The sequence below is a fragment of the Staurois parvus genome, unplaced genomic scaffold (assembly GCF_062004578.1).
Source record: "Staurois parvus isolate SC_StPar_1 unplaced genomic scaffold, SC_StPar_1.0 ptg000184l, whole genome shotgun sequence".
Classification (NCBI taxonomy): Eukaryota; Metazoa; Chordata; class Amphibia; order Anura; family Ranidae; genus Staurois; species Staurois parvus.
Window position 1 is genome coordinate 7,572,495 of NW_028317980.1, and position 27,780 is coordinate 7,600,274.

A 27,780-nucleotide genomic window follows, 5' to 3' on the forward strand; every position below is an offset into this window, starting at 1 on the left:
TTAAATTAAAGGGCCACAGTGCTGCTACAAGGTCCAGATACAACGTTATTCTAATAAAAGTCAGAGTGGCAACCAAAGAGCACCCAAAGATTACCCAAGGTCCAAAAAATGCCCATTTCTTTAGGGCTTAAAATTGAAGACGATGTGAATGGGCTAGACATGAACTGAACCTTTATTTGCATTTCTTCCAGAGATTACAGGCACAGGTTTTGTCAGCAACTGGTTTGGCAGTACTGTAATCACACTGGAAGAAATAATAATTAAGGTCCAGTTCACTTCTAGCGCATTTATAGTTTTTTCAGTCTCAAGCCCTGATGAAGAGGACATTTCTGGACTCCCGAAACGCATTGGATTGTCCCCTTGACTGTTATGAACAAAGTCTTATCTGGACCCCAAGCTGGTTTCGCTGTTTATTTCCTATTGAGTGCACAGCAGCCAGGCACACATCAGCTTCCAGTCACAAAGACCAGGCAGAAAGTGTCTTCTTTTTTTTTTTCTTCATTGTTTGGAGAATGGTCCCCATTGGAAGAACTTGGATAGGGTAAAGAGTGAGCCTTGGGATACATCAGAACTAGTGCAAACTTTAACTGAGGACACTCTTTAGCAGTAATTAACCTCTTCAAGGTAGGCCTCTAGTGCAAGAAGATGTGGACATACAGATTCAGGAGGAACCCTCTCTGGATACAACCCTTAGCTAGCAAAATTCTATCAAAAGAGGTCAAACAGCAACAGTCTCTCCATGATCTCTCTCATGCCTCTGCTCACTATGTCCCTGAATACATGGGCGCCTCTTGCCAGTACCAGCCGGACCCTGTACCATGAGCCCTCACGCCATAAACCCAGCAGACTTTCTCCAGACTCAACAACTTCAGCAATAGGCTCTCCCTGAGCTAGGACCTCGAAGAAACTTCTGCAGTCTAGGTAGCCCATGACCGCAGCTAGACCCTCCAGGCTGGGTCTCTCCCCACCAGGACAAGGACCCTGCTGTTGCATGCCCCTGGCTATTTATGCACACCTCATTTCCCTGCTGGTAACCCTCTCGACCGGGGATTGGCCGAGGCTGTATGAATATTTACCTCTCCCAACTCACTATATTCCAGAACTTTTTACAGAACTTACTGGGATACATGGGGAAGTAGTTGAGCCTGCAGCCAGCAAAACCCAGAACAGCCAAAAGCAATCAAATCCTCCTGCTCCCCTGACTACAGAGGAGCCAAAAAAATCCATACATTTACCTAAACCTGTTATTAACGTAACTAGGAAGGTGCTACACACTTCAAGGGGAATAGTGGTTTTCTCCAGGACCTGGCAATTGTCTGTTTTGCTGCAGTGAAAGCACACAAAATTCTAATTTGTTAAAGTGAAACAAAATTATTTCATATGGATTTCAAATGAGACATTTTTCTGATCTCATGTGACTTTAGCGATGAACCTCCAACCGTCTTCAGCCCAGGAGGGCAGACAGCCCATCCAGGCTGGATCTCTCTCCATCAGGACAAGGATCCTACTGTTCTAGGCCCCGAGCTATTTATGCACACCTCAGCCCCCTGCTGGTCACCCTCTCAATTGGATTGGCCGAGGCTGCATGAATATTCAGCTCAAAGTCCGTCTCTCCACACTTACTATACTGCAGGACTTACTGGAATGCATGGGGAAGTAGTTGAGTCTGCAGCCAGCAGAACCCAGAACAGCCAAAAGCAATCAAATCCTGCTCCTCTGACTACAGAGGAGCAAAAAAAAACCCTAAATGTACTTAAACCAATTAGCAACCTAACTGGGAGGGTGTTGCACACCTCAAAGGGAATAGTGAATTTCTCCAGGACTTGGCAATTGTATGGTTACAAAAATTACGATCTGTTGCAGTGAAACACAATCATTTCATTTGGATTTCAAAGGAAACATTTTTCTGATCTCATGTGACTTTAGCTATGAACCTCCTACAGTCTTCAGCTAGGTAGCCCAGGAGGGCAGACAGCCCATCCAGGCTGGGTCTCTCTCCATCAGGACAACGATCCTACTCTTCTAGGCCCTGAGCTATTCATGCACACCTCAGCCCCCTGCTGGTCACCCTCTCAATTGGATTGGCTGAGGCTGCATGAATATTCAACCCAAAGTCCATCTCTCCTCAGCTCACTATACACCAGGACTTACTGGAATGCATGGGGAAGTAGTAGAGCCAGCAGTCAGCAGAAGCCAGAACAGCCAAAAGCAACCGAAATTGCTCTCCTGACTACAGAGGAGCAAAAAAAAAACCCAAATGTACCTAAACCTATTAGCAACCTAACTGGGAGGGTGTTGCACACCTCAAAGGGAACAGTGAATTTCTCCAGAACTTGGCAATTGTATGTTTACAAAAATTACGATCTGTTGCAGTGAAACACAATCATTTCATTTTGATTTCAAAGGAAACATTTTTCTGATCTCATGTGACTTTAGCAAACTAACTGGAAGGGTGATGCATGAATATTCAGCCCAAAGTCTATCTCTCCTCCGCTCACTATACTCCAGGACTTACTGAAATGCATGGGGAAGTAGCTGAGCCTGCAGCCAGCAGCAGCTAGAACAGCCAAAAGCAATCAAAATTTCTCCCTTGACTACAGAGGAGCAAAAAAACCCCTAAATGTACCTAAACCTGTTAGCAACCTAACTGGGAGGGTGTTGCACACCTCAAAGGGAACAGTGAATTTCTCCAGAACTTGGCAATTGTATGTTTACAAAAATTACGATCTGTTGCAGTGAAACACAATCATTTCATTTTGATTTCAAAGGAAACATTTTTCTGATCTCATGTGACTTTAGCAAACTAACTGGAAGGGTGATGCATGAATATTCAGCCCAAAGTCTATCTCTCCTCCGCTCACTATACTCCAGGACTTACTGAAATGCATGGGGAAGTAGCTGAGCCTGCAGCCAGCAGCAGCTAGAACAGCCAAAAGCAATCAAAATTTCTCCCTTGACTACAGAGGAGCAAAAAAACCCCTAAATGTACCTAAACCTATTAGCAACCTAACTGGGAGGGTGTTGCACACCTCAAAGGGAATAGTGAATTTCACCAGATCTTGGCAATTGTATGTTTAAAAAAATTACAATCTGTTGCAGTGAAATACAATAATTTAATTTGGATTTCAAATGAACATTTTTCTGATCTCATGTGACTTTAGCGACCTAACTGGGAGGGTGTTGCACACCTCAAAGGGAATAGTGGATTTCTCAAGGAGTTTGCAAAAATTACGATTTGTTGCAGATCATTTTTCTGATCTCATGTGACTTTAGCAACCTAACTGGGAGAGTGATACATGAATATTCAGCCCAAAGTCCATCTCTCCTCCGCTCACTATACTCCAGGTCTTACTGAAATGCATGGGGAACTAGCTGAGCCTGCAGCCAGCAGAGGCTAGAACAGCCAAAAGCAATCAAAATTTCACCCTTGACTACAGAGGAGCAAAAAAACCCCTAAATGTACCTAAACCTATTAGCAACCTAACTGGGAGGGTGTTGCACACCTCAAAGGGAATAGTGAATTTCACCAGATCTTGGCAATTGTATGTTTAAAAAAATTACAATCTGTTGCAGTGAAATACAATCATTTCATTTGGATTTCAAATGAACATTTTTCTGATCTCATATGACTTTAGCGACCTAACTGGGAGGGTGTTGCACACCTCAAAGGGAATAGTGGATTTCTCAAGGAGTTTGCAAAAATTACGATTTGTTGCCGATCATTTTTCAGATCTCATGTGACTTCAGCGATGATTGAGATGTATCATTCGGAATCAGTAATAACATTGACCACTAGGTGCCGCTGTCAGCACAGTAATGAGCCCCCTTACCCTAACATAGCCAGATTTGGCCGCCTGCGAATTTTTATTATAAACCCAGCGATTTAGCGATCCATACATCAGCCACACTTTATTAATATGCTTAACAAGATCAGTGGAACCTCCTAAAAGCCCATCACGGCTGTTTGATTCTTCTTATTTCTTCCTACGCCGTTCTAATCCCTCAGATCAGACCATTTTGGTGAATGGGACCATTTTCTCGCCTTTTAAACAAATCTCTGCAGATTATTGTGAAATGAAAATGCACCGAGATGTAAATGTCAGAAGAACAAAATCCCTTCCTGTTGAGCTTTAAGGCATCTTTATTCTCTGATAAAGATCTTTGTCATTTAATTACTCGTCCTGTTGTCAGACAAGCTGAGAATTCTAATTGGCCGGGCGACTTTATTTGCGTTTCGGATCATTTCTCTCGTTTTAGGACTTGTGCACATTGGCATCAAGTTTGTATTTGGTGGTAGGTTTTCTGGCCGTGTCTTTTCCCAGACGATGATCAGTTTGGATGCGTAAAAAAATATGTCACATTTGTGTTTATACCAACACTGAACAGGCCGCAAATACAAATTTTTGTTGATTTGGTAATCAGATCTAAATGTTTCTATTGTAAATGATCTGAACGTTGAGTGGACAAATATACAACGAAAACCATTGTTTGTGTTCAGATCCGTTCATGAATGTGCGATTTACCAACCTGAACGCTCCGATTTTGACGCTAGTGTGCATGAGGCCTTGCTGGGAAGGGAATAGAGTACAAGGCTTTATATACATGCCTATAAATGGCCATATAGAGTACAATACGGCCATACTTTTTCTGCAAGGATTGACAGGTGCAGCATACTGCCATCCTCTACATATCAATGGCAGGCGGCAGCTGTAAAAATAATTTGCAAATGTATGTGAATCTGGTTGGCCACATGCGTAAAGGGCCACATCTGCAGACAGTCTATTTGCTTTGAGGTGCATGTGGTACTGTAAGCATGTAGCTGCTTTCATTTGCATATGTAGCACCCAGGGGCAGACTGACCATTTGGAAACTCGGGCACTGCCCGAGGGCCCAGGGTCAGTAGAGCCCCGTGAGATGCCCCTGGTACCTTTTTCATAGGCTTTTTTGAGTTTTGGCAAGGACACAGGGGCCCCATGATCCCCTATTGCCCGGGGGCCCCATGAGTTGTCAGTTCGCCCCGGGTAGCACCACACCCTTAAGGGTTGCTAATGAATTGGGTCCCCCCTGCAAAGCCAGGCATTCAGCATTTTTCACACAAGCTTGTAACAGAGTCAGAAATCAGTCCTTGAGCTTTTGTTTTCTTGTCTATTGAGGGGATTTAGAACTTGGATGGGGTAAAGGGGGAATAGGATGCCCAAAGGAACCAATAACTTAAGACAAATGTCCTAGAACTATTCACAAACTTCTCTCCTGTGAACAGTCTTTGTTGGAGTGCCAGCCAGCATCTCCTTGTTGTACCATGCCAGATCCTAGATGAATTCCTCTTCACCCAGCAATCTGGAGACTTTTTCCTGAGCAGGGGATCCAGCTCCTGTTCATTTCATTGAGGTGAAGAGTCACTAGTAGAGGGCTAATCTGGTTTCCCACCAAAGTGCTCCTTCCCATGTCCAAACAGGGGGTGTAGGTGTACTCACTCAGATTCTCAACTGTATCACTTGCGAAATGTGTGCTGCTACCAGTCCTTGATCAGGGGGCCAGTGAACTCCAAGTTTTCCTCCTTTCCAGCTTCAGGCTTGCAGGCAGACCCCGTCCTACTGAGCCTCCTGGCAGCCTTCCTTCTCCAGGCTCACATCTTCCTACTCCTTCCTCCATCTGACTCTCCAACTCCTACTACTGAGCAGGCTCCTACACATTTAAGAGAGTCCCAGCCCCTTGCCAAGCCTTCTGTTGAAGATTGGCTGAGGTCCCTTAAGAGTGCAACCAGTCACTTCTCAGATCCACCTACTGCCTCCAAGGCCCTCCTCCGAAAGCCTCAGAGCAGAGGGAAATTGTAAAGTCTCTTAGCCCTGACCACAATTTCAATTATCTGGCTATTCTACCTGAGCTGATAACAGCGCCTGACTAACCACTGGGATCTAGCTCCCCCTCGCTGAACTAGGAGGGTGCTACACATATATAGGCATACAGCCGCCGCCTGCAACTGATCTGTACAGGCTGACTGACAGCAGCAGTACACAGCACATGGCACACCTGGCAAAGATAATATGACTGTATGAAGCATAAGATAGCTGTCATGTGTAGGAGAGATTTTCCTATAATTCTATGAGAGAATAAAAATGATCATCTTAATCAGTGGTGGTCAACTATCTTGATAAAGAGTGTCTTAAGAGTGGTCCCTTGACAAAAGGGCCACACATAATATTGGGAATATACAATGCTACACCAAAAAAGTCAGAGGCCATGATACAAGAGATGGTCAGAGACTGCAGACATAATACAAGAGATGGTTAGAGACAGCAGACATGAACCAAGAGATGGGTAGAGACTGCAGACCTGATACAAGAGGTGGTCAGAGACTGCAGACATTATACAAGAGATGGTCAGAGACTGCAGACGTGATACAAGAGATGGACAGTGATTGCAGACATGATGCAAGAGATGGTCAGAGACTGCAGACTTGAAACAAGAGGTGGTCAGAGACTGCAGACATGATACAGGAGATGGTCACAGACTGCAGACTTGATACAAGAGATGGTCAGAGACTGCAGACATGATACAGGAGATGGTCAGAGACTGCAGACAATATACAAGACATGATACAAGAGATGGTCAGAGACTGCAGACATAATACAAGAGATGGTCAGAGACTGCAGACATGATACAGGAGATGGTCAGAGACTGCAGACATGATACAGGAGATGGTCAGAGACTACAGTCATGATACAGGAGATGGTCAGTGACTGCAGACCTAATACAAGATGTGGCTAGAGTCTACAGACATGATACAATGGAATCCAACACAAGATACTGCTACAGATCACTGCCATTACAGTCCCTTTGTAGAGAAATAGACAGTAAGAGAAAAAATAGGATTTTTGTACTTTCCGTAAAACCAGTTTCTTGTGTTCCTTAATAAGAAACCAATCCATTTAGCTGGTAGAAACCACTTTAATTAGTATTTTCCTCCACTGTCCCTGAGTAAGCAGCTAGGCAAAGAAATCACAGACTACTGGTTGCTGGGGCCAGAGGCCCATACCAAAGGGCTGCAGGATGGTCACCAGGGGTCTAAATGCTTGCTGTGTTTATCAACATAGGCAGTTATTGCCTGAATCAGTTTAAACAAAACCTATACTGAGAGCAATATAGGGGCTGCCATTACTGACCCACCTCTGAAAATGCGAGTGACCTGGCTAAATTTGGCTTCAAAGAGTAGTGCTGGATTCATAACTAACAAACATTCATACTCACCTATGTAGATGCAGCATCGATTCAATGCTGCATCTGGCCCCTGCCACCTCTACACCAAGAACAGAGCAATCAAAGACCGCTAATTGCTCAGTTCTCGGTCTTCAGTGAGCAAAGAGCCAGTGACTGTCAGTCATCAGTACTCTGTTCTGCCCCTCCAGTGGCTTACTAGAGTGCCAGACCATGGCAGGGGCAGCGGCTGGCTCAGGCTCTCAGCAGTGTGCTGAGAGGCTGAGCCAGCTTCTGGTCATTATTGTCAGGATCCCTGCAGAGCCTGGACCAGCTGTGTGACGTCAGCTGATAGAGGACTTCTTTCAGTAGGGCCAATAGAGTTTTGGTCATATTTCTCCTTTCAGTAGGGCCATAGAGCTTTGGTCATACTTCTCCTTTCAGTAGGGCCAATAGAGCTTTGGTCATACTTCTCCTTTCAGTAGGGCCAATAGAGGTTTGGTCATAATTCTCCTTTCAGTAGGGCCAATAGAGCTTTGGTCATACTTCTCCTTTCAATACTTTCTGAATCACTGACCTAAGATAGGCTCACAGATCAGAAATTCAGAAGGAAACCAGAACTTTCTCCCATGATTTGTCCTAGGACAGAAAGTACTGAAGCCAATGGATCAGCATAACAGGCAGGAAAATAGCATTTTAAGAATGAACAGTTAGCAATCACAGCTGCTGTATTTTCTCAGTGAAGAGTGGAGATTCTTCAATCTACTATTTTTCTCACTTTCCATTGAACACAAAGCTGTGATAATCAATAAAAGCCACCACAAGGTCAGTAGAAAAGGGTCTTCTTAATAGTTCAATCACAATTTCAATCATTTTGGTTGTTTAAAACTGTAAAGTGAAAGTTTGATCGACAGATTGGTGTGGTCTGATGGGAGGTGTATTGACACAAGACCTCTCAGAATTTGTTTTTTGACTCTGTTAATGGAGAAATAAAAGCTACTTTTTATAAATGGCTTTTGATATGAGCGACACTTTATGTAGACATCCAGGGTGATTTGTTCTACAAGTGGAATAATAAAATGGGAGAGTATAATAGGAGTTGTTGGTTCAAAGTTTTTGGCATTGCCCCAAAGTACCAAGGGTGTGGCCAACATGAGTGATAGCACAATTAGCTGCCCAGTAACACACGTCTTAGTTCAAATCATTAGAGCCCTTTGCTTGAACAATGGGCAGGGGAACCAGGATATTTTGTCATGGCCTGACAGCTGAACAGCGGATTGAGTGTGTTTGGCCATTGCTTGAACACTGATCAGGGGATCAAGGGTCTTCTGCCATTGCTTGATTACTGAGCAGGGGTTTGAGGGTCTTCTGCTATTTCTTGAACAATGAGCAGGGGACTGAGGTATTCTACCATTGTTTGAACACTGAGCAGTGGATCAAGAGTATTCTACCATTGCTTGAACACTGAGCAGGGGATCAAGGGTCTTCTCCCATTGTTTGAACACTCAGTAGGAAATTTAGAGTCTTCTGACATTGCTTGAACACTGAGTTGGGTGATTGAGGATCTTCTGGCATTGCTTGAACAATGGAAAGGGGATCAAGGGTCTTATGCCATTGCTTGATCACTAAGCAGGTTAATGAGGGTCTTATGGCATTGCTTGAGCACTGAGTAGGAAATTCAGAGTCTTCTGACATTGCTTGAACCTTGAGTAGGGTGATTCAGGGTCTTCTGCCATTGCCTGAACACTGAGTAGGGAATTGAGAGGCTTCTGACATTGCTTGAACACTGAGTAGGGTGATCAATGGTCTTCAGCCATTGCTTGAACAATGAACAGGAAATCAGGCTTCTTATGCCATTGGACAATGAGGGTCTTATGGCATTGCTTGAACACTGAGCAGGGGATCAAGGGTCTTCTGCCATTGCTTGATTACTGAGCAGGGGTTTGAGGGTCTTCTGCTATTGCTTGAACAATAAGCAGGGGACTGAGGTATTCTACCATTGTTTGAACACTGAGCAGTGGATCAAGAGTATTCTACCATTGCTTGAACACTGAGCAGGGGATCAAGGGTCTTCTCCCATTGTTTGAACACTCAGTAGGAAATTTAGAGTCTTCTGACATTGCTTGAACACTGAGTTGGGTGATTGAGGATCTTCTGGCATTGCTTGAACAATGGAAAGGGGATCAAGGGTCTTATGCCATTGCTTGATCACTAAGCAGGTTAATGAGGGTCTTATGGCATTGCTTGAGCACTGAGTAGGAAATTCAGAGTCTTCTGACATTGCTTGAACCTTGAGTAGGGTGATTCAGGGTCTTCTGCCATTGCCTGAACACTGAGTAGGGAATTGAGAGGCTTCTGACATTGCTTGAACACTGAGTAGGGTGATCAATGGTCTTCAGCCATTGCTTGAACAATGAACAGGAAATCAGGCTTCTTATGCCATTGGACAATGAGGGTCTTATGGCATTGCTTGAACACTGAGCAGGGGAACAAAGGCCCTATGCCATTGCTTGAACACTGATTAGAGCAATTGAGTGTATTCTTCCATTGCTTAAACATTGAGTAGGGAAACTGAGGGTATTCTGCTATTGTTTTAACATTGAGCAGGGAAATGAGGGTCTTCTGCTATCACTTGAACACTGAGCAGGCGAACAAAGACCTTGTGCCATTGCTTGAACACTGAGTAGGGTGATAGATAGTCTTCTGCCATTGCTTTAACAATGAGCAGGAGACTGTGGGTCTTCGGCCATTGCTTGATTACTAAGCAGGGGTCCGAGTGTCTCCTGACATTGCTTGAGCACTGAGTAGAGGATTGAGTGCCTTATGCCTCCTTCCTCCTCCATAATAACAGACAAAGCAGCCAAGGCCAACACTCATATTTGTGACACCACTGCATGGTGGGAATGTCTAAGGATGTAAAGAATGTGCCTACACCTCTAAACCTCTGTTGCATCTTTTATTATCAATGGCTACCAGGGGCGGGCTGACCATTTGGAAACTCGGGCACTGCCCGAGGGACTGGGGTCAGTAGGGGACCCCATGAGATGCCCCTGGTACCTTTTTCATAGGCTTTTGTGAGTTTGGGCAAGGACACAGGGGCCCAATGATCCCCTATTGCCCGGGGGCCCCATGAGCTGTCAGTCCGCCCCTGATGACTACAATCTGATTTACTTTCTCATTGTCCATCCCTGTCATATGTCACATATTTTTTCTTATTTCTGCTCTTTTGATATTTCTCCTGGAATCCAAATGTTGCTATTTCTTTCGGCTATATAGAATCTAAACAGTAAGATCCCTGTTGGGTTTAAGCATCGGGGCCTAGACTATGATAGAGGAGCTGCAAGTCTCTGTAAGGTAATAAACCTACAAACTACTAGTACAGGGGTGGCCAACCTGCGGCTCTCCAGCTGCTGCAGGACTACAAGTTCCATCATGCCTCTGCAAGTCAGTAACTTCCCATCTTTGCAATGCCTCATGGGAAATGTAGTTCCACAACAGCTGGAGAGCCACAGGTTAGCCACCCCTGCACTAGTACGATTAGTCCGAGCCCTAATCATGTGGCCTATGATAAATTTTAGGTAAATGTCAAATTCTAACCTTGTTCTGGTTTATGTATAACCCCCATCTGTCATATTTATTCAACTATCAATCGTTTAATAATCACTTTATTTCTCTTCAAATGGTTTTATAATCTAATTGCGTTTGAATCGATTTTCTCTATAAATCCCTGATAATTTGGACTAAGATAAATTTTAATTAAAAAGAAAAGAACAAACGGCAAAATGTAACCTTATTCTAGTTTACGTATAACCCACATCTGGCCTTATTTGTTCAAATATGGATCGTACACTTGTCACTTAATTTCTCTTTAAATGGCTTATAATCTTCTGCAGTTATATTCAATTCTCTGTATAAATCCCCAATATTTTGGTCAAAGATAAATTGATGTAAAGAAAATAAAAGGCAAATTTTAACAATATTCTGGTTTGCTTATATCTCTCATCTGACCATATTTATTCAAATATCAATTGTATTGACTGTCACTTTTTCCCTTTCAATGTATAATTGTGTACAGTTTTTATTTGATTTTCTGTATAAAAATTACAATATTATAACATGTTGGACAGATATTTTTTTATTCGAAAAGAACACATGACAAATTTTAAATCTCCTTCTGATTTACATGCACCTCCCTCAAACACATGATTGTATTTATTAAAATATCAATCACACACTAATCACTTTTTGTGCACATTTTTCATTTTTTTATTTTTTATTTTCAAAAACACTGATCTATGGGTATTTTCTATCTGATGCTATTTAAATTTAATTTAATAATTTTTTTTTGTTAACACAAAGCAACATTTTCTCATCATCTAAAAAATATATAACATCAATGGCTGTTTATGATTTGCATTCATTGCTATACGGCTCCAAGTCTAATGTAAGGAGGATGGCTCCATAGGCAGGCAGAGAATACCCAGCTCACAGCAAGCCCTCTACAGCTATGTGTAAAGGAAGGCTGAGGATTTAAAAGAGTAACAACAGCGAGTGATGTCAGCTCTGCCTAAAATAGAGAGGGATAGACTGCAAATCCACAGCTAGGGGACTTAAAGCTTTCAATCCCGCTGTAGCCAGCAGCAGGTCAACACACACAGCTCCTGAAAGAGGAGAAAGCAAAAGATCAAAGCTAGCCCACGAGTCCACCTCCCCCCCCACCCTTCATTTTGCCCCCCCTGGCATCAGCCAGCAAGAGCTCACTACTTCACCAGGGGTGGCAGTGCAAGCCCTTGAGTCATTTCAGGTCTGGATGCTGGAGAGGCATTGAACTACAGACAGGTGCTCAGCTCTGCCGGCTCCTCGTCCTTTTGCTTGGGTTTTTGGTTGGAACTCTGAGGATTATTCCAAGCATCTTATGTCACCATTGACGGACTTCCCGAAGATTTTTTAAAGTGACCCATTCCCACGGGCTTACTGGAGAAAACTGAAGAATCTGTGGCGCCATGACGACCAATGAAAGGTGAGTTTCCCTCGACTAGTGTCCGTATCATGGTACCCTATTTTTTTTTTTCCTTCCATCAATCAATGGATGTTTTTGATTCTCTTTTTTTCCCCGATAACCCTGATTTGTGTTGGTTAAAGCACTTTGATGGCTTTATTGTTGACCATGGTGTAGAGGATGGGGATGCGAAGATCAGAGATGGCAGGGGGCACTCGTAGCAAATTATGGGGCTTTTGTTGTCAACAGCTGTTCACATTCATTATGTATCAGGCGAACAAAAGACCCTGGGCTTGTAAGTGGAGGGTTTGTGAATGGTTCCCTCCAGCCGGAGATCCATTGACACTAAGGGGTCTGCTGATCAGGCTGACTTATTCTTGTTTTTTTCATCAAGTCTTCGATGCACTTGTTCTTAGACTGCTTGCAAGGATTCGTTCATTGTTCCCTACCAGAAGGAAAAAAAGAATCAGTGCCGTTCGGCTGAGACAGCAACTTGTGCTCAGCTGTTTATTTAAATAGAAGAATACACAGAAGAAGCTGTCGTTCGGTCATAAGGTCGAAGACTTTCCTTTTTTTTTTTTTAATGAAACCCAATTACAGTCAGACACTTTTGCATAATAATGAGTTATCTTCTTTAACACTGGATGAGCCTCTGTGATTTGAAGAAGTGGCTTGGAGAAGCTACGAACCGTCTTCAACATTACAGAACAAGTCCGGTTGAATGTGACCAACTACTACTAGATGTCTGTGTTTTAACAAATTCTTCAAGACACCCAAAAATGTCAGCTTGTCCAATCAACTATACAATCATTGCGTTCTGATCATCTCTTTGAACGTATATACAGTCAAATCATTATCTAGGACAGTTGGTATTGGTTGTATTGTAAAAAAAAAAAAAAAAAAAAAGGGAATTGTGAATTGGGGCTTGGATTGCTCATGGGTCTTTGTGATGCTCTTGTAGAGACTGCCATGTAGCCATTACATTTCTTCTTGACTGGTTTCATTTCACATTTGTATGGGTGTCGTGAAAGTACTCTTCCGTGCACTAAATTTCCAGCGTGCTGAGAATTAGTCTGCCATTGATACTATAATTAGGATCAGTCACTCCATGCATGCTCTAGCTGATCACAATGCTACCAAAAATCACAAAAGGGAGAAAACACGACTTTGTTACCATGCACTAAGCTGGCAGGCTTATTCATTGTGGCAGTGCGAAGGGCAGTGAGGATGTGCAGTGCAATAACCGGTAAGAACCAATCAGAACTGATCTTTTCACTGCATTTTATGCATTTAGGCTCTTAGAACCATCAGTGCTCTTTGCCTTGTTGGCTAAACCCAAATATGCCAAAAATTCAACGATCTTAATAAACAAAGAGTAGCCATTGGCTGACACAAATGCAGAAATCGGCTGACACCGGCTGCAGAAATTTTCCAGCACGGTGCACTAAAAAAATAAGAAATTAACTGACAAGCATCCAAAACAGGAATCACAAATTAAAACTGAGGCTGGAACAGGCAATCGATACAACCATGGGCAGATCCTGCGGTCGCCATGGCGATTTGCGGTCTCTGGACAGCTTATGAATAAATTCAAAGATCTTATTAATAACTGAAATTTTCACCACATCAATAATTGACGTTTAACACAATTTTCATCTTCAGGGTCAGGCTCGTCTGCGGTTTTCTCTAATTGTAAAATAATGTCTTCATTTGATGTTGGCAGCCGTTGGCTCATTGAGTATTCTTCGCTTGTGGCAGCTCGGTGAAGTCTCCAGAGAGCGCCTCAGAAGATCGTTCTCAGATTAATACTTTCTACCGTTGCAATCTCAGTGATTGAATTACTTTTTACCAACAGATAGAGCATGTCCCATGGGTCTTCGAGGTGGCAAAGGGCCATGGCTGATGAGCCTTTTAAACACCGCTTCACTAGAGGGGGTGGTAGGATGGCCGTCCAGTCCCATATAATTATTTGTCAGCTCATTTGAAATGCATTTCCAGTCATTTTGCAGCTCTTGAGGGAATAAGAGGTATAATGGGACACTCTGTTGTACAAATGAAGGAAGAATGGCAAATGTTATATTTGGAACAAAATACATAAGCCTGCCCTTAGTCTCTTCTTGCTTCTGTACATGGAACAATAAAAAGAAAAGGGACCTGTGTGCTTTACAATCTGGGAACTGCTATTGCTGACTTGTTTTTAAAAGTACAGGTTCCAGGGCTCTTACCTGTTGCTGGCTTCATTGCCTAGAAAGCTGTATTGTAGTGAACATGGCAACATGTGGTAGTGCATTGCATTACATTACAAGGGGTAACATATTAGTGCATTGATTTATAAGGGGTAACATATTAGTGCATTGATTTATAAGGGGTAACATATTAGTGCATTGATTTATAAGGGGTAACATATTAGTGCATTGATTTATAAGGGGTAACATATTAGTGCATTGGTTTATAAGGGGTAACATATTAGTGCATTGGTTTATAAGGGGTAACATATTAGTGCATTGGTTTATAAGGGGTAACATATTAGTGCATTGATTTATAAGGGGTAACATAGCAGTGCATTGATTTATAAGGGGTAACATATTAGTGCATTGATTTATAAGGGGTAACATATTAGTGCATTGATTTATAAGGGGTAACATATTATAGCATTGATTTATAAGGGGTAACATAGCAGTGCATTGATTTATAAGGGAAAACGTGGTAGTGCATTGCATTACAAGGGTTAACCTGGTAGTCCATTGCATTACACGGGGTAACATAGTAGTGCATTGCTTTATTAGGGGTAACATGGTAGTGCATTGCTTTACAAGGGGTAGCATGGTAGTGCATTGCTTTACAAGGGGTAACATGGTAGTGCATTGCTTTACAAGGGTAACATGGCGGTGCATTGCTTTACAAGGGGTGACATGGTGGTGCATTGCTTTACAAGGGGTGACATGGTGGTGCATTGCTTTACAAGGGGTGACATGGTGGTGCATTGCTTTACAAGGGGTGACATGGTGGTGCATTGCTTTACAAGGGGTGACATGGTGGTGCATTGCATTACAAGGGGTGACATGGTGGTGCATTGCTTTACAAGGGGTAACATGGTAGTGCATTGCATTACAAGGGGTAACATGGTAGTGCATTGCATTACAAGGGGTAACATGGTAGTGCATTGCTTTACAAGGGGTAGCATGGTGGTGCATTGCTTTACAAGGGGTGACATGGTGGTGCATTGCTTTACAAGGGGTGACATGGTGGTGCATTGCTTTACAAGGGGTAACATGGTAGTGCATTGCATTACAATGAGTAGCATAGAAGTGCATTGCTGTATAAGGGTTAACATGGCAGTGTATTGCATTACAAGGGGTAACATGGTAGTGCTTAGCATTATAAAGATTTAAAGTGGAACTTTACTTTAAAAAAAAAAAAAAATTCTGAACAGGCAGGATTTTTAATGCAGAAAAGACATGCATTAAAGTTACTTACCTGGCCAGTGGCAATGCTGAAATGGCTGAACTCCCACACTTGTGCGGGAGTGATGTCATCTTGGCCCGGCCAATGGAAACGGGCAGGGTTCAATACCAGAAACCACCTGGCTGAAGATGTTAGCAGGTGGAGGGGAGCTTTGGGAGATCACAGCACTGGAGGTGCGGTGAGTATAATTCCACATTAAGGCACATTAGAATGCATTGGCAGTCATTAAGGTTTGAATTGGATGCTTTTAGGCAATGCATGTTAACGCTCGTCATAATGCCTGTTCATGCTAAAGAAGTATATGAACCCTTACTGTTGAGGCATGGAATGTTTTGGAAGAAAATTACCAGGCCCTGGTCCCATAAGGGTTGAAAACCACTGGCGTAGAGAATCAATAACCTGTAGCAGTCATGTGGCCAGTGATTTCAGATACATACAATCCAGTGCCAAACAAACATTCAACAGTCCAAGGTAATTTAATAATAAAATTGATTCATAGCAGAATAATACCAACGCATTTCAGGGTCCAAACACCTTAGTGAAGGCTGATCTCTAATGCTTCCTACTATGTCCAGGCCATCGACTTCTGATATCATAAAGCCAGGAACAAGATGGCGGATAAATGCATATTTTAAAACAAGTCAGTTTGTTTTCTTGTAACAGGTTCCCACTAGGAGACACCCTTCCTTAATCCTAAAGGGAAACATTCAAAACTACCCTTGTAGTGGGGACACCCAGCACTACAAAAGTTAAAATCTGCGTTTTTGTCTTGAGTAGATCTAAATGCAGTTTTGCTGTCCTCATCCCTGGCTTCCTCCTCTAGTGCAACTGGTTCCCTGAAGCTTCTCCACCCATTGATCGTACTCTTACATCATCAAATACAAAGCAGGACCAGCAGTCCTACATTGTAAGTGAGAGCACCAAGGGCCTGCAACCAGGAGAGTTGGAGTGAAGAGGAGAGCGCTACCGGCAATGCGTTAGTAAGTAAAACCGGTTTTAACAGTACCCTAGACAAAAACAACCCTTATGTTATGAGGAAAGCCACAATGCAAGGTAGTTTCAAATTTTAACCGGCATTCAGCTTTAAAGAACAACTGTAGTTGTCCTTTTTATAAAGCCCCCCCCTTCCCCAAGTGTACCTCCCCAATACATACTTTCCATCCTCCCAAATCCAGTGATCTTCCCTTTACAGCCCTGCCTGTTGCCTCACAGCCTTTCCTCCAAAATCTTCCCATTGGGTCCTTTTTCAATCCATTCCTATGGAATCATTGGACCATTGGAGGCCACCCTTAATGGGGCCATTTTTTATAAAGTCCCCCCTCCTTCCCCAGGTGCAACTTCCTGATACTTTCCATCCTCCAAAATCCAGTGGTCTTCACTTTACAACTCTGCCTGTTGCCTCACAGCCTTTCCTGCAAAAACTTCCCATCGGATCCTCTTTCAATCCATTCCTATGAGATCATTGGATCATTGGAGGCCACCTTAATGCGGCTCTCCTATAGGAATAAATTGAGCAGTGGCAGGCATGCACACTAAGAGGTCCCAATAGTGATGGTTTTGGAGGAAAGGCTGTGCTGTGCCAAGAAGGCCACACAAAGAGCATCCCTAGATCAAGGAGGAAGGTAAGTAAGTATGTAACCAAGTTGGCAGTTGTCCTTGAAAGCAACCCTGTTACTACAAATTTGAGGCAGAAGAACCCTGTATATGAAGATTGAATACTTCCTTGGTGAGTCCAATCTTCATTCTCTGCATTCTCTGGCAGAGCTATGGGCACAGCTGACACTTCCTTGTGTGTCATATGCCTGGTCCTCTGCCAGGAGCTGTGGTTCCTCCTGCTAACTGCTACGTCATTACTGTGGCCTGATAAGGTGATTGCTCTTTTCTCTCATTCTGTTATGATGTTCCATCTGTTGTTATACAGCAATGTGCAAACCAGTAGAGCTTCCACTGGCTCAGGAAGTGGGAGCCTTTCTGATTGGATAGCTCTAGTTCTGACTCAGCAGATGATGTGTCTGGCCTCTGTAGAGCAGTGGACCCAAGGGCCAGCTGCGTCCCTTTGCTTGCCTTTATCTGGCCCTTGGGGCACTAATTCTCCAACTGACATTTATTGGGAACTATTCCTCCCACTGACACCATGGATAGGGCACTATTCCTCCTAATAAAACCAATGATGGGGCATTTTATATTCCCACTGGCCACAGTCTGTCCCCCCCCCCCTTAAATCCTGAAGGACAGTATCTGGCCCTCTGTTTAGAAAGTTTGGAGATCCTTGCTATAGAGAGACTACTGCTTCCACACAGTGATCAAAAGTCCTTCATTACAGCATGCTGCCAGGGGACAGGCCTCTCTACTCAGGCAGTGGCTGCTTTGTAACAGAAGCAAACCCTAGAACATTGCACATCTGTTTTGATGCACCTGGAATGTATTTAGCTGAAAATTTAGTTGTGCTTTAATAAATGTCCAGATTACATTTTTTCATAGAGTATGGCTTTAAATATAAATTCTGATGGCTCTGATATTTTCCAGTTCATTGAAGTGGAAAGGTGGAGAAGTATTTTAGTAACATTTTATTAGAATGAGGACATTTTATAATACATTTATTGATACAGCTAGTTTAAACAACATGAGGCCAGATGCACATTGTTACATTGCGGTGATGCACCTGTTACCACAGTAACATGCATTATGCGTGTTGGTGCGCTGTGGTGCCACTCATTGCTGAAGGACATGTGTTGTAGCGCATCCCTAAAAAGCATTAGGGTGAGCTGCAACAAATGGTACAAGTGTCTTTTGGGTGTGTTTTATACATTATTTCATTCAAATAAATGGCCAGCCTTAACGCAGCGCACTTTGACTCGCAACATAATTTGACCTACGCAGCCAATGATACATTATATTACCAAAATTATTGGTCGGCCTGCCTTTTTCACGCACATGAACTTTAATGGCATCCCAGTCTTAGTCCGTATGGTTCAATATTGAGTTGGCCCGCCCTTTGCAGCTATAACAGCTTCAACTCTTCTGGGAAGGCCATCCCATTATGCGTGTTGGTGCGCTGTGGTGCCACTCATTGCTGAAGGACATGTGTTGTAGCGCATCCCTAAAAAGCATTTTTCACGCACATGAACTTTAATGGCCCCCCAGTCTTAGTCCGTAGGGTTCAATATTGAGTTGGCCCGCCCTTTGCAGCTATAACAGCTTCAACTCTTCTGGGAAGGCCATCCACAAGGTTTAGGAGGGTGTCTATGGGAAGGTTGGACCATTCTTCCAGAAGCACATTTGTGAGGTCAGGCACTGATGTCGGGGGAGGAGGCCTGGCTCGCAGTCTCCGCTCTAATTCATCCCAAAGGTGTTCTATGGGGTTGAGGTCAGGACTCTGTGCAGGACAGTCAAGTTCCTCCACCCCAAACTCACTCATCCATGTCTTTATGGACCTTGCTTTGTGCACTGGTGCTCAGTCATGTTGGAACAGGAAGGGGCCCTCCCCAAAATGATCCCACAAAGGTGGGAGCAAGAAATTGTTCAAAATGTCTTGGTATGCTGATGCCTTAAGAGTTCCCTTCACTGGAACTAGAGGGCCAAGCCCAACCCCTGAAAAACAACCCCATACCATAATCCCCCCTCCACCAAACTTTACACTTGGCACAATGCAGTCAGGCAAGTACCGTTCTCCTGGCAACTGCCCAACCCAGACACGTCCATCAGATTGCCAAACAGAGAAGCGAGATTGGTTACTCCAGAGGACACGTCTCCACTGATCTAGAGTCCAGTGGCAACATGCTTTACACCACCGCATCTGACGCTTTGCATTGCACTTGGTGATGTAAGTCTTGGATGCAGCTGCTCGGCCATGGAAACCAATTCCATGAAGCTCTCTTATGTGCTAATCTGAAGGCTACACCAAGTTTGGAGGTCTTTAGCTATTGACTCTGCAGATGGTTGGCGACTTCTGCGCACTGTGCGCTTCAGCATGCACTGACCCCGCTCTGTCATGTGACGTGGTCTACCACTTGGTGGCTGAGTTGCTGTTGTTCCCAGTTGCTTCCACTTTGTTATAATCCCACTAACAGTTGAGCGTGGAATATTTAGTAGCCAGGAAATGTCTCGGATGGACTTATTGCACAGGTGGCAACCTATCACGGGACCACGCTTGAATTCACTGAGCTCCTGAGAGCGACACATTCTTTCACAAATGTTTGTAGAAGCAGTCTGCATGCCTAGGGGCTTGATTGTATACACCTGTGGCTATGGAGGTGATTGGAACACCTGAATCCAATGATTTGGAGGGTGTCCCAATACATTTGGCAATATAGTGTATGGGGTTTATTTACTAAAGCTGGAAAGTGCAAAATCAGGTGCACTTCTGTATAAAAACCAATCAGCTTCCAGATTTTATTTCCAAAGCTTAATTGAACAAGTGGAAATTAGAAGCTGATTGGCTGCCATGCACAGCTGCTCCAGAGTCTGAGTGCTCCAGTTTTAGTATATCTACCCCTATGTCTTACAGTCAAGAGGCCTTATATGGAGGATAGCTATTATACACAATGGTACACACAACTCATTTAAATCCAGTTGATACTTTGCAGATTGGTTCATTCCCAGAATAGAAAAGAATGTTACAAAGCCATACACTTCTTAAATGTTATTGATTGGGAAAATCATGCAAGTATAAAATCGTTGTCATCTGTTTTAGCCGACTGCCGGCACTATAGGCTCAACTCACAAAACTAACACACCAAAATAAGGATCTTTATTTTTTTTAAACTGACCAATGAGTCCAATGAGATTTGAAAATTTCAGTCACATGGCCGTAAATCAAAGTCCTTATTTGTGTATAAAGCTTTGCGAATTGAGCCTGATGTCACTGCATCCTGGAAAAGATGATTATCCCTTTTTTGGTCCAAGGCTGGCTTGGAAAACAGCATTTTATTTTTTATTTTTTTTTACAATTTACAATTTTTTTTAGAAGTTTACAATTTTCCTTTAGATTTACCAGAACCATATCATATGAGGTAATATGAGGTCAAACCTCAACAACAAAAAACAGTTTTAATTTGTATCCAATCAGGCAGGTCCTTGCAATACAGAGTTGAAGACAGGGGCGGACTGACCATTTGGAAACTCGGGCACTGCCCGAGAGCCCGGGGTCAGTAGGGGGCCCCATGAGATGCCCCTGGTACCAATTTCAAAGGCTTTTTTGAGTTTGGGCAAGGACACAGGGGCCCCATGATCCCCTATTGCCCGGGGCCCCATGAGTTGTCAGTCCACCCCTGGTTGAAGGTAAATCTAAAGGAAATTGCAAAGAAAATTGTATACTGTATGGCCAGCTTAAGGCTTTAACAATAACCGTTATCTGTAATGGCTAACTCATAGCATAGCAAAGAACAGTGTGCAAAAGTCCGACTTCCCACACAACAACCAACGATCATCAATCACTTATCAGATGTCAGCAATCTGTTACTATGTCTCATAACCAGGGGCGGACTGACAACTCATGGGGCTCCCGGGCAATAGGGGATCATGGGGCCCCTGTGTCCTTGCCCAGACTCTAAAAAGCCTATGAAAAAGGTACCAGGGGCATCTCATGGGGCAGCCTACTGACCCTGGGCCCTCGGGCAGTGCCTGAGTTCCCAAATGGTCAGTCCGCCCCTGCTCACAACCAACAAGGCCACCATCGCTCCTCACACACCTAGACTCAGCAACATTATATGAGCTTTCAAATGCTTTGATGGGGAACTCTAGGCTGATATAAAAGACACACATTAATGCAGCACTGTAAGCAGCGATGTATTTTGGTTTTGTGCTGCCCTAGGCAAGACTAAAATTGGGTCGTCCCCCCAAGACTAAAATCGGCGCACCCCACCATCTGAATTTGTCCCACGCCAGCCACGGTATGCCATTCAGTGCCAAATTATGGTACCTAAAAATCTCCATAGGCAGCATTTTAAAAGCCTTTACAAGTTACCAGTTTAGAGTTACACAGGTCGGGTGCTAGAATTTGTACTCTCACTCTGACATTCATGGCAGTACCTCACATGTGTGTGCATGTGATCATGGGGGCACGGGGGTGCAAAAAATGTTGCCCTAGGCAAATGCCTTGTTTGCCTTGCGGTAAATACACCCCTGCCTATACAGCAGGCCTGGAGTGTAAGACGAAGGAGCAACATAAGGAGCCAATCAGTTCATTTGCTGACAAGAAGCATGGTGATAAAAGGAGAGAGCAGAAAAATGAGAATGTCAGCAGTTTCTCCTATCACTGTTCAATCACATGCTAGGGGAAGGTCCAGGATGACCTGGTCTCAGAGGAAGTGGGTTGAATGATGTAGTCCATCAGAGTAAGGAAGAAAATGAGTACACAGGGGAAAACCGCTGAACTGCAGATGAATATCACAGCCAATTTGGGTTCATTTTATTTTTTAAAGGACTATCAGATTAAGGTAGAAAATAAGTACAGTGGGTGGAATCACTGAACTGAAGGTGGATATCACAATAAAATTTGGTTTCATTTTTATTTTTTAATGGACTATTTATTTTTAACTTAGTATTTTTAATTTGTTATTTTTAGATGGAGTTCCTTATTTTTAGATATAGTATCCTTCATGTGCTGCAGATTGACAGTTGATGGTGACCCATCTATGGTGACTATGGTGACCACTTGGCTCTTTTACGGGGCTAAGTGGTCAGTACGCTTGCTTTGCAGCTCTGGGTTGGATTCCACTTGGCATGCACACCACCTGCACATAGTTTGTATGTTTTGTAGGTGTTGACCCACATCCCTTGACCCCTATCCATATAGTAAATCTGTGCTGAGAGATTATGGAGGCTGCCCATGCTGACCCCTCCTTCTGAATTGATACCATTCCAGTGGTTTTAAGACACTAACTCTGATCAATCTTGCATATCAAAAATGTTGACTTCATTCTGAATTTGTAATCCACATGCATGTTCCTGGTCAGTGACTCAAGTATTTATCAAGAGACAGCTAAACAATTGTTATTGTTATGTTAAGAGCAGGGGCGGACTGACTATTTGGAAACTCGGGCACTGTCCGAGGGCCCGGGGTCAGTAGGGGGCCCCATGAGATGCCCCTGGTACCTTTTTTCATAGGCTTTTTTGAGTTTGGGCAAGGACACAGGGGCCCCATGATCCCCTATTGTCAGTCCGCCCCTGGTTGGGAACAATGGTTGGAGAATTGCCACTACTGGACAGAGGGTGGGCATTATTTCTGTGATGAGTAAGCACCCCCTACTTGGAAAGAAATATTAGAACATTCTACATGAAAAATGGGTAGGGTAGCAGATCTTCAGGCCTCCTATTGCCTCCCCATGGTAAATCACCCTACATCTCTCTCAGTATATGTCTCCTTTAACCCAGCCTTTGGACTTAGGCAGGTGATGTGATTTTCTTTCCTGCAACCCCTGGTCCCAGGAAAGACAATCACTTGATTCCCCCATCAGTGTTAACTGGGAATCCCACCCATGGAGCTATTGTGTTCTCCTGGCAGGGAGAGCCTTCCCTGCTGGGAGAACACATTGGTTAATGCTAGTGGTAATAGCTGCTGGCAATAATTGCATGCTAGAAATCCAACATCCAGCATCAATTGATGGATTGACTTGGGTATAATCAGCCTGCAGATACATCGATTAAATCTCGACTGGTCCCTGCCAAACTGGCTGAGATTTGAACCATCTATGGCTGGCTTTACCCTCACACTTAACCTTCCACTATCCCAGGCTACCAATGTTAACTTAAAGTGATTCTAACCCAAAGAAAAAATGTCATATATTTCAGCTTACCAATAGCTTACCTTAAATGTGGCCTTTTCTCTTTTCTTCACCTTTTAAATCTGTCAGGAACACCCGTCCTGTCCTAGGATGACAATACACACTCACTATACTGTACCTTTGGAAGAGCAGCCTTTTCAACTTAGAACAATACTACAGACCGCTCCCCCTCCTTCCCTTCTCTTCTCTGATACCTAGGGGAGGGGTTCTGTAGTCCACAGAGGTGACCTGGGCAGAGTTGACAAGACTCCTTGTTTCACGTACACTGGATTTATGGCAGAATCAATAGTTATTTATTTTAACTTATGAAATAGATATAGCAAAATGTTTTCAATGTTGTGATGAACCAACCAAAGAGGAGCAATCCCAACATTGCTGGGGGTTTTCATACACTTTAACCTTTGAATTAGCCCTTAAAGCAAACTTGTATTTTGCTAATATTGAAACAAGTTACTGTATAGGAGGCACCTTAGGCAGATTTTATTCCCCTTCTCTTCACTCCTCCTCTGCTAGGTTTGGGAGAACACTTAACACTCCCGCTACCTCCCTATTATGAAGGGCTGGGTACTTGAGAGACCAGTCCTCGGGTCCCACCACTGTTACCTGGTGGCTAGATTTTTTTATGAAGGTTTCAATTTTCAGAAAATTAAAAGCTGCTCAGAAATTTTGAGTTTATCTGGCTGAAGATGGGTCAAAGGGATAACTTTGGAAAGAATGTAATTTCCCAAATGAAAACTGCATTCAGTGCTAGAAATTCATTCATTCCAAAATTGAACGTTAAAAGCAAACAACATTTTTAAATAATTTTCAATGACAATTGGCCAGTGATCAAATTTACAAAGAATTTTTGTACAAATGTTCGCAGAAATATTACTGCGAATATGAACGTTCCTTCAAAACTCTACTAGTGTATTGCCAGATTTAGAAAGCTGATGTCGATAAAAATTCCTGTACTTTGGGGTATGCGGGAACATGTGGCTCTCCACCCTGCCTCCAACAACTCACTGCTCAATTCCTGAACAGAAAATCACCAGGCATCAGTATTGACACATGTGGGCAGGGGGAAGTTGCTTATGTATTTTGGGGCCTCTGGTGGTAGGGGGGAACCCTTGAATGTTAATGGAAACCTAATGGTGCCTGCTTCTAAATGTCTAATTTTGTACGTCCACCACATCCATTGGCTGTGTTGCTTAAAGCAGACCCTATGTAAATTCAAGCTGAAACCTATAGTTTGGTATAGGCCTAATTTACACAAATTCATTGTGTTGTGTGTTGGGTGAAAATGGAACATGCTGCAAAAATGTAATGCCACAACTTGGGGCAGCACAGTGGTTAGCACCTCCACCTGGTAGCCTTAGGGTTGTCAGTGCAAATCCCAACCACAGCACCACCTGCCTGGAGTTTGCAGGTTCTGCCTGTGTGGGTTTCCTCCCACACTCCATAGAAATGCTGGTAGGTTAACCGCTTTCCCGCCACCCTATAGCAGATATACTGCTGCAGGGATGCACAAAATCATATATATATATACATGATTTCGCATCTCTGGGTAGCGGGCGTGCGCCCTACCCTGCGCCGCGATTTGCGGCCTCAGCTGTCACCCGGCCTCGCTGGCACCCAGTAATCGAGGAGCAATACCGATGGAGGGAGAGAACTGTATGTAAACAATACAGTTCTCTCTTCTGTCAGTCCTGCACACTGCTTTGTATGGCTGTGCAAGACACATCACACAGTTAACCCTTTGATCGCCCCACATGTTAACCCCTTCCTGCCCAGTGCCACTAGTACAGTGTCAGTGCTTTTTATTAGAACTGATCACTGTATTGTAAGTCAGTTTCCCCAAGTGTCAGTGTTACCTATAATAAAATAAACCTGTAATGTATTTATGCAGTTCCTTCCTGATTTCCATGCAAAGCGATGTCGTACATCCCAGGAGCCTTCAGCAGGAGAGCCAATGTCTGAGCTAAGGGCAGATGGATTCCAGGAAGTAAATGCTACATGATTCACCTGCCCTTACTCAAGATGGCCACTGCCAGAAATGCCAGGGGATGTTTTTCAAATAAATTCTCAGCAAAATAAAGCATGGAGACATGGATGGAAGGGGGAGTTTGCTATGACTGTTAACAATGAATAAAATAGTATTTTTGGTTTGTGGTGCTCAGATGCAGTGCAGTTCCACTTTAAATTAGGGTCATTAGTATTATCATTAGTAATAGTATGTCAGAACCAACACGAGCATAGCTACATGCTAATGGTATTGTACTACTTTAACCTAACCCCTAAAAGTAGATTAACCCCATTCCATTTCCTTTACTTATGTAGCACACAGATGGGATCAGTCTGGATGTTGTATCCCGGGTTCCATTCCCTGATAGGCACATGACATTTCCAATAAATATGACCAAACCAGCTAAGAGTCCATTCCATTTGGTGAGGGCCAGATTGGAAGTCACGGATGGTGTGGACACGTTGGAGTTTTTTGAGCACTGTTTTCTGATTGGAGCGCATTCTTTCCACAATTGATTTGGGACTTTGGACTTTATTTCATACATAATTTTTTTTATATATTTTATATTTTTACATATTTGTTTCACTAGATGGAATTTATTATGTAATATTTTATATAATTTTTTTTGCTCTGTGGCTTGGTCATATTTATAGTCAATGTTTTCTCCACCTATGAGCAGCAGCATTTATTTATCAATTTATTAGGTTTTTGGCGTGGGTTTATTTCATTTCACATGACATTTCCACAAACTTGACTCAGTAAAGAAGATGTGTAGCTCTTTTTTTTGGGGGGGAGGGGGGTGGTAGAACTTGAATCGGATGAGGGCGAGCCTAGGGATACTCCAGTAACTGTAAACTTGAAATATGGGGACATTATGGTAACTCTGCACTAGCTAAGGAAAGTCTCTAACTCCAGAAGGCTGGTACTCACTGTTTCCTGATCTCTTTGCAGTCACTTGCAAGGTAAGTCAACTTCTGTACTCCAATTGTCTGTGTCCTGGCTCACTAGGAGGCTTTCTGTGAGTGCAATGCTCTGTGAGGGTAGAACAGAGGTCCCCCAGCCAAGCAAGAGCCGGGACCCCAATAAAGGTGGTTGCAGTTCCAGGTAGATTTCCCAGGAATGCCACAGCCCTCAGGCTGCATTTTACTCCCCCAGGAACAAGACAGTTCTGCTGTAGACTCTTGTCCATTTATATCCCCCTCAGCCCCCTGCTGGTCACCTGCTATATTGACCAGGGATTGGCTGGGGGGATATTAACATGCAGGCTGTTTCAGGATCCCCTGGTAGACAGGGAGAAGTAATTGAGCCCATACCTACAGAGCCAGAGAAGACCTAACTAATCAAATATTGCTCTCCCTAATTACAGGGAGGCCAAAAACTAAATTTAACCAGCAGTAGCTATATGAGGAGCTACACTTAACTTGTAAATTCCTAATGGCAAAGTTCTGCTCCAACATTTGCACCAAAACTCTTGAATTGAGCTGAATATACCTGGGTTCGGTTCAAGCAGGGTTCGGTGAACATGACTAAAGTTCGGATGGTAAAAACAAACCCAACTGAAGTCAATGTGTGCCAAATGATGAAAAACAGCTCTGGCTATTTTCCAAGCTAAAAGGCAAGAGAATGCCAAACAAATGGCATGGGCGGCAGGACATATACCAAAGCACAAAAAACCATTTGGCTAGGAGATATTAGCAATGCTTAAAGTGAAACATTAAAAATGCAAAACTCCATTAAATAACATGCCTGGGGGAGGGGTCTAGTATAGGATTTGGGAGGGGCCCGAAAACCATTTTTTAAACTTTTTTTTGCACTGGGCACTCCTTGACCTGAAGGGCCTGGTATGAATTGTGGGGAAACCCCTGTGCAGTGTTTTTTAAAATGTAGCTATCCCTAGCTCTTTTGATATCATGGCCAGAGATTGACAGCATGTAAGTGAATGGGGCCAATGACATCACTGGTTGCTAAGGACTTGGCAGTGTCTGCACCCGGTGTCTTTGACAACCATTGACAGTGGAAAGCTGGTGGTGGAAGTAATAATGCTTTTATGCATGATTTTCAGCTCCCATTGACAGTGGTGTATTTAGGTTTCGTGCTGCCCTAGGCAATACAAAAATCGGCTCCTCCACACCACCACAACGGAGAGACCCTGACACTGACCAAAACTCCCCTCCTGCATGAAGAGAGCCTGACATTGACCAACAACACCCCAGCCACGCCTCCCACCCAAAAGAGCCTTCCACTACCACCACCCCCCATACACTGGTAACCCCCCCACCCCGGCAATAGAGAGAAGACACTCACCTTCACAGCTCCGGACATCCCTGGAAATG

At 43.5% G+C, this 27,780-nt stretch overlaps 1 protein-coding gene across 3 annotated transcripts in view; it reads left to right on the forward strand.

Moving 5' to 3' along the window:
- The first annotated feature begins 11,762 nt into the window (after positions 1–11,762).
- SLC1A2 (solute carrier family 1 member 2) overlaps positions 11,763–27,780 on the forward strand; it is a 204,733-nt gene continuing 188,715 nt past the window's right edge. For all 3 annotated transcript variants that reach the window (XR_016312711.1, XR_016312710.1, XM_089677354.1), the window contains exon 1: positions 11,763–12,214. Coding sequence is in view for 1 of the 3 variants with exons in the window: in XM_089677354.1 (XP_089533480.1) it covers positions 12,198–12,214 (17 nt within the window). In the remaining 2 variants the exon portion in view is untranslated. The remainder of the gene's footprint in view (positions 12,215–27,780) is intronic.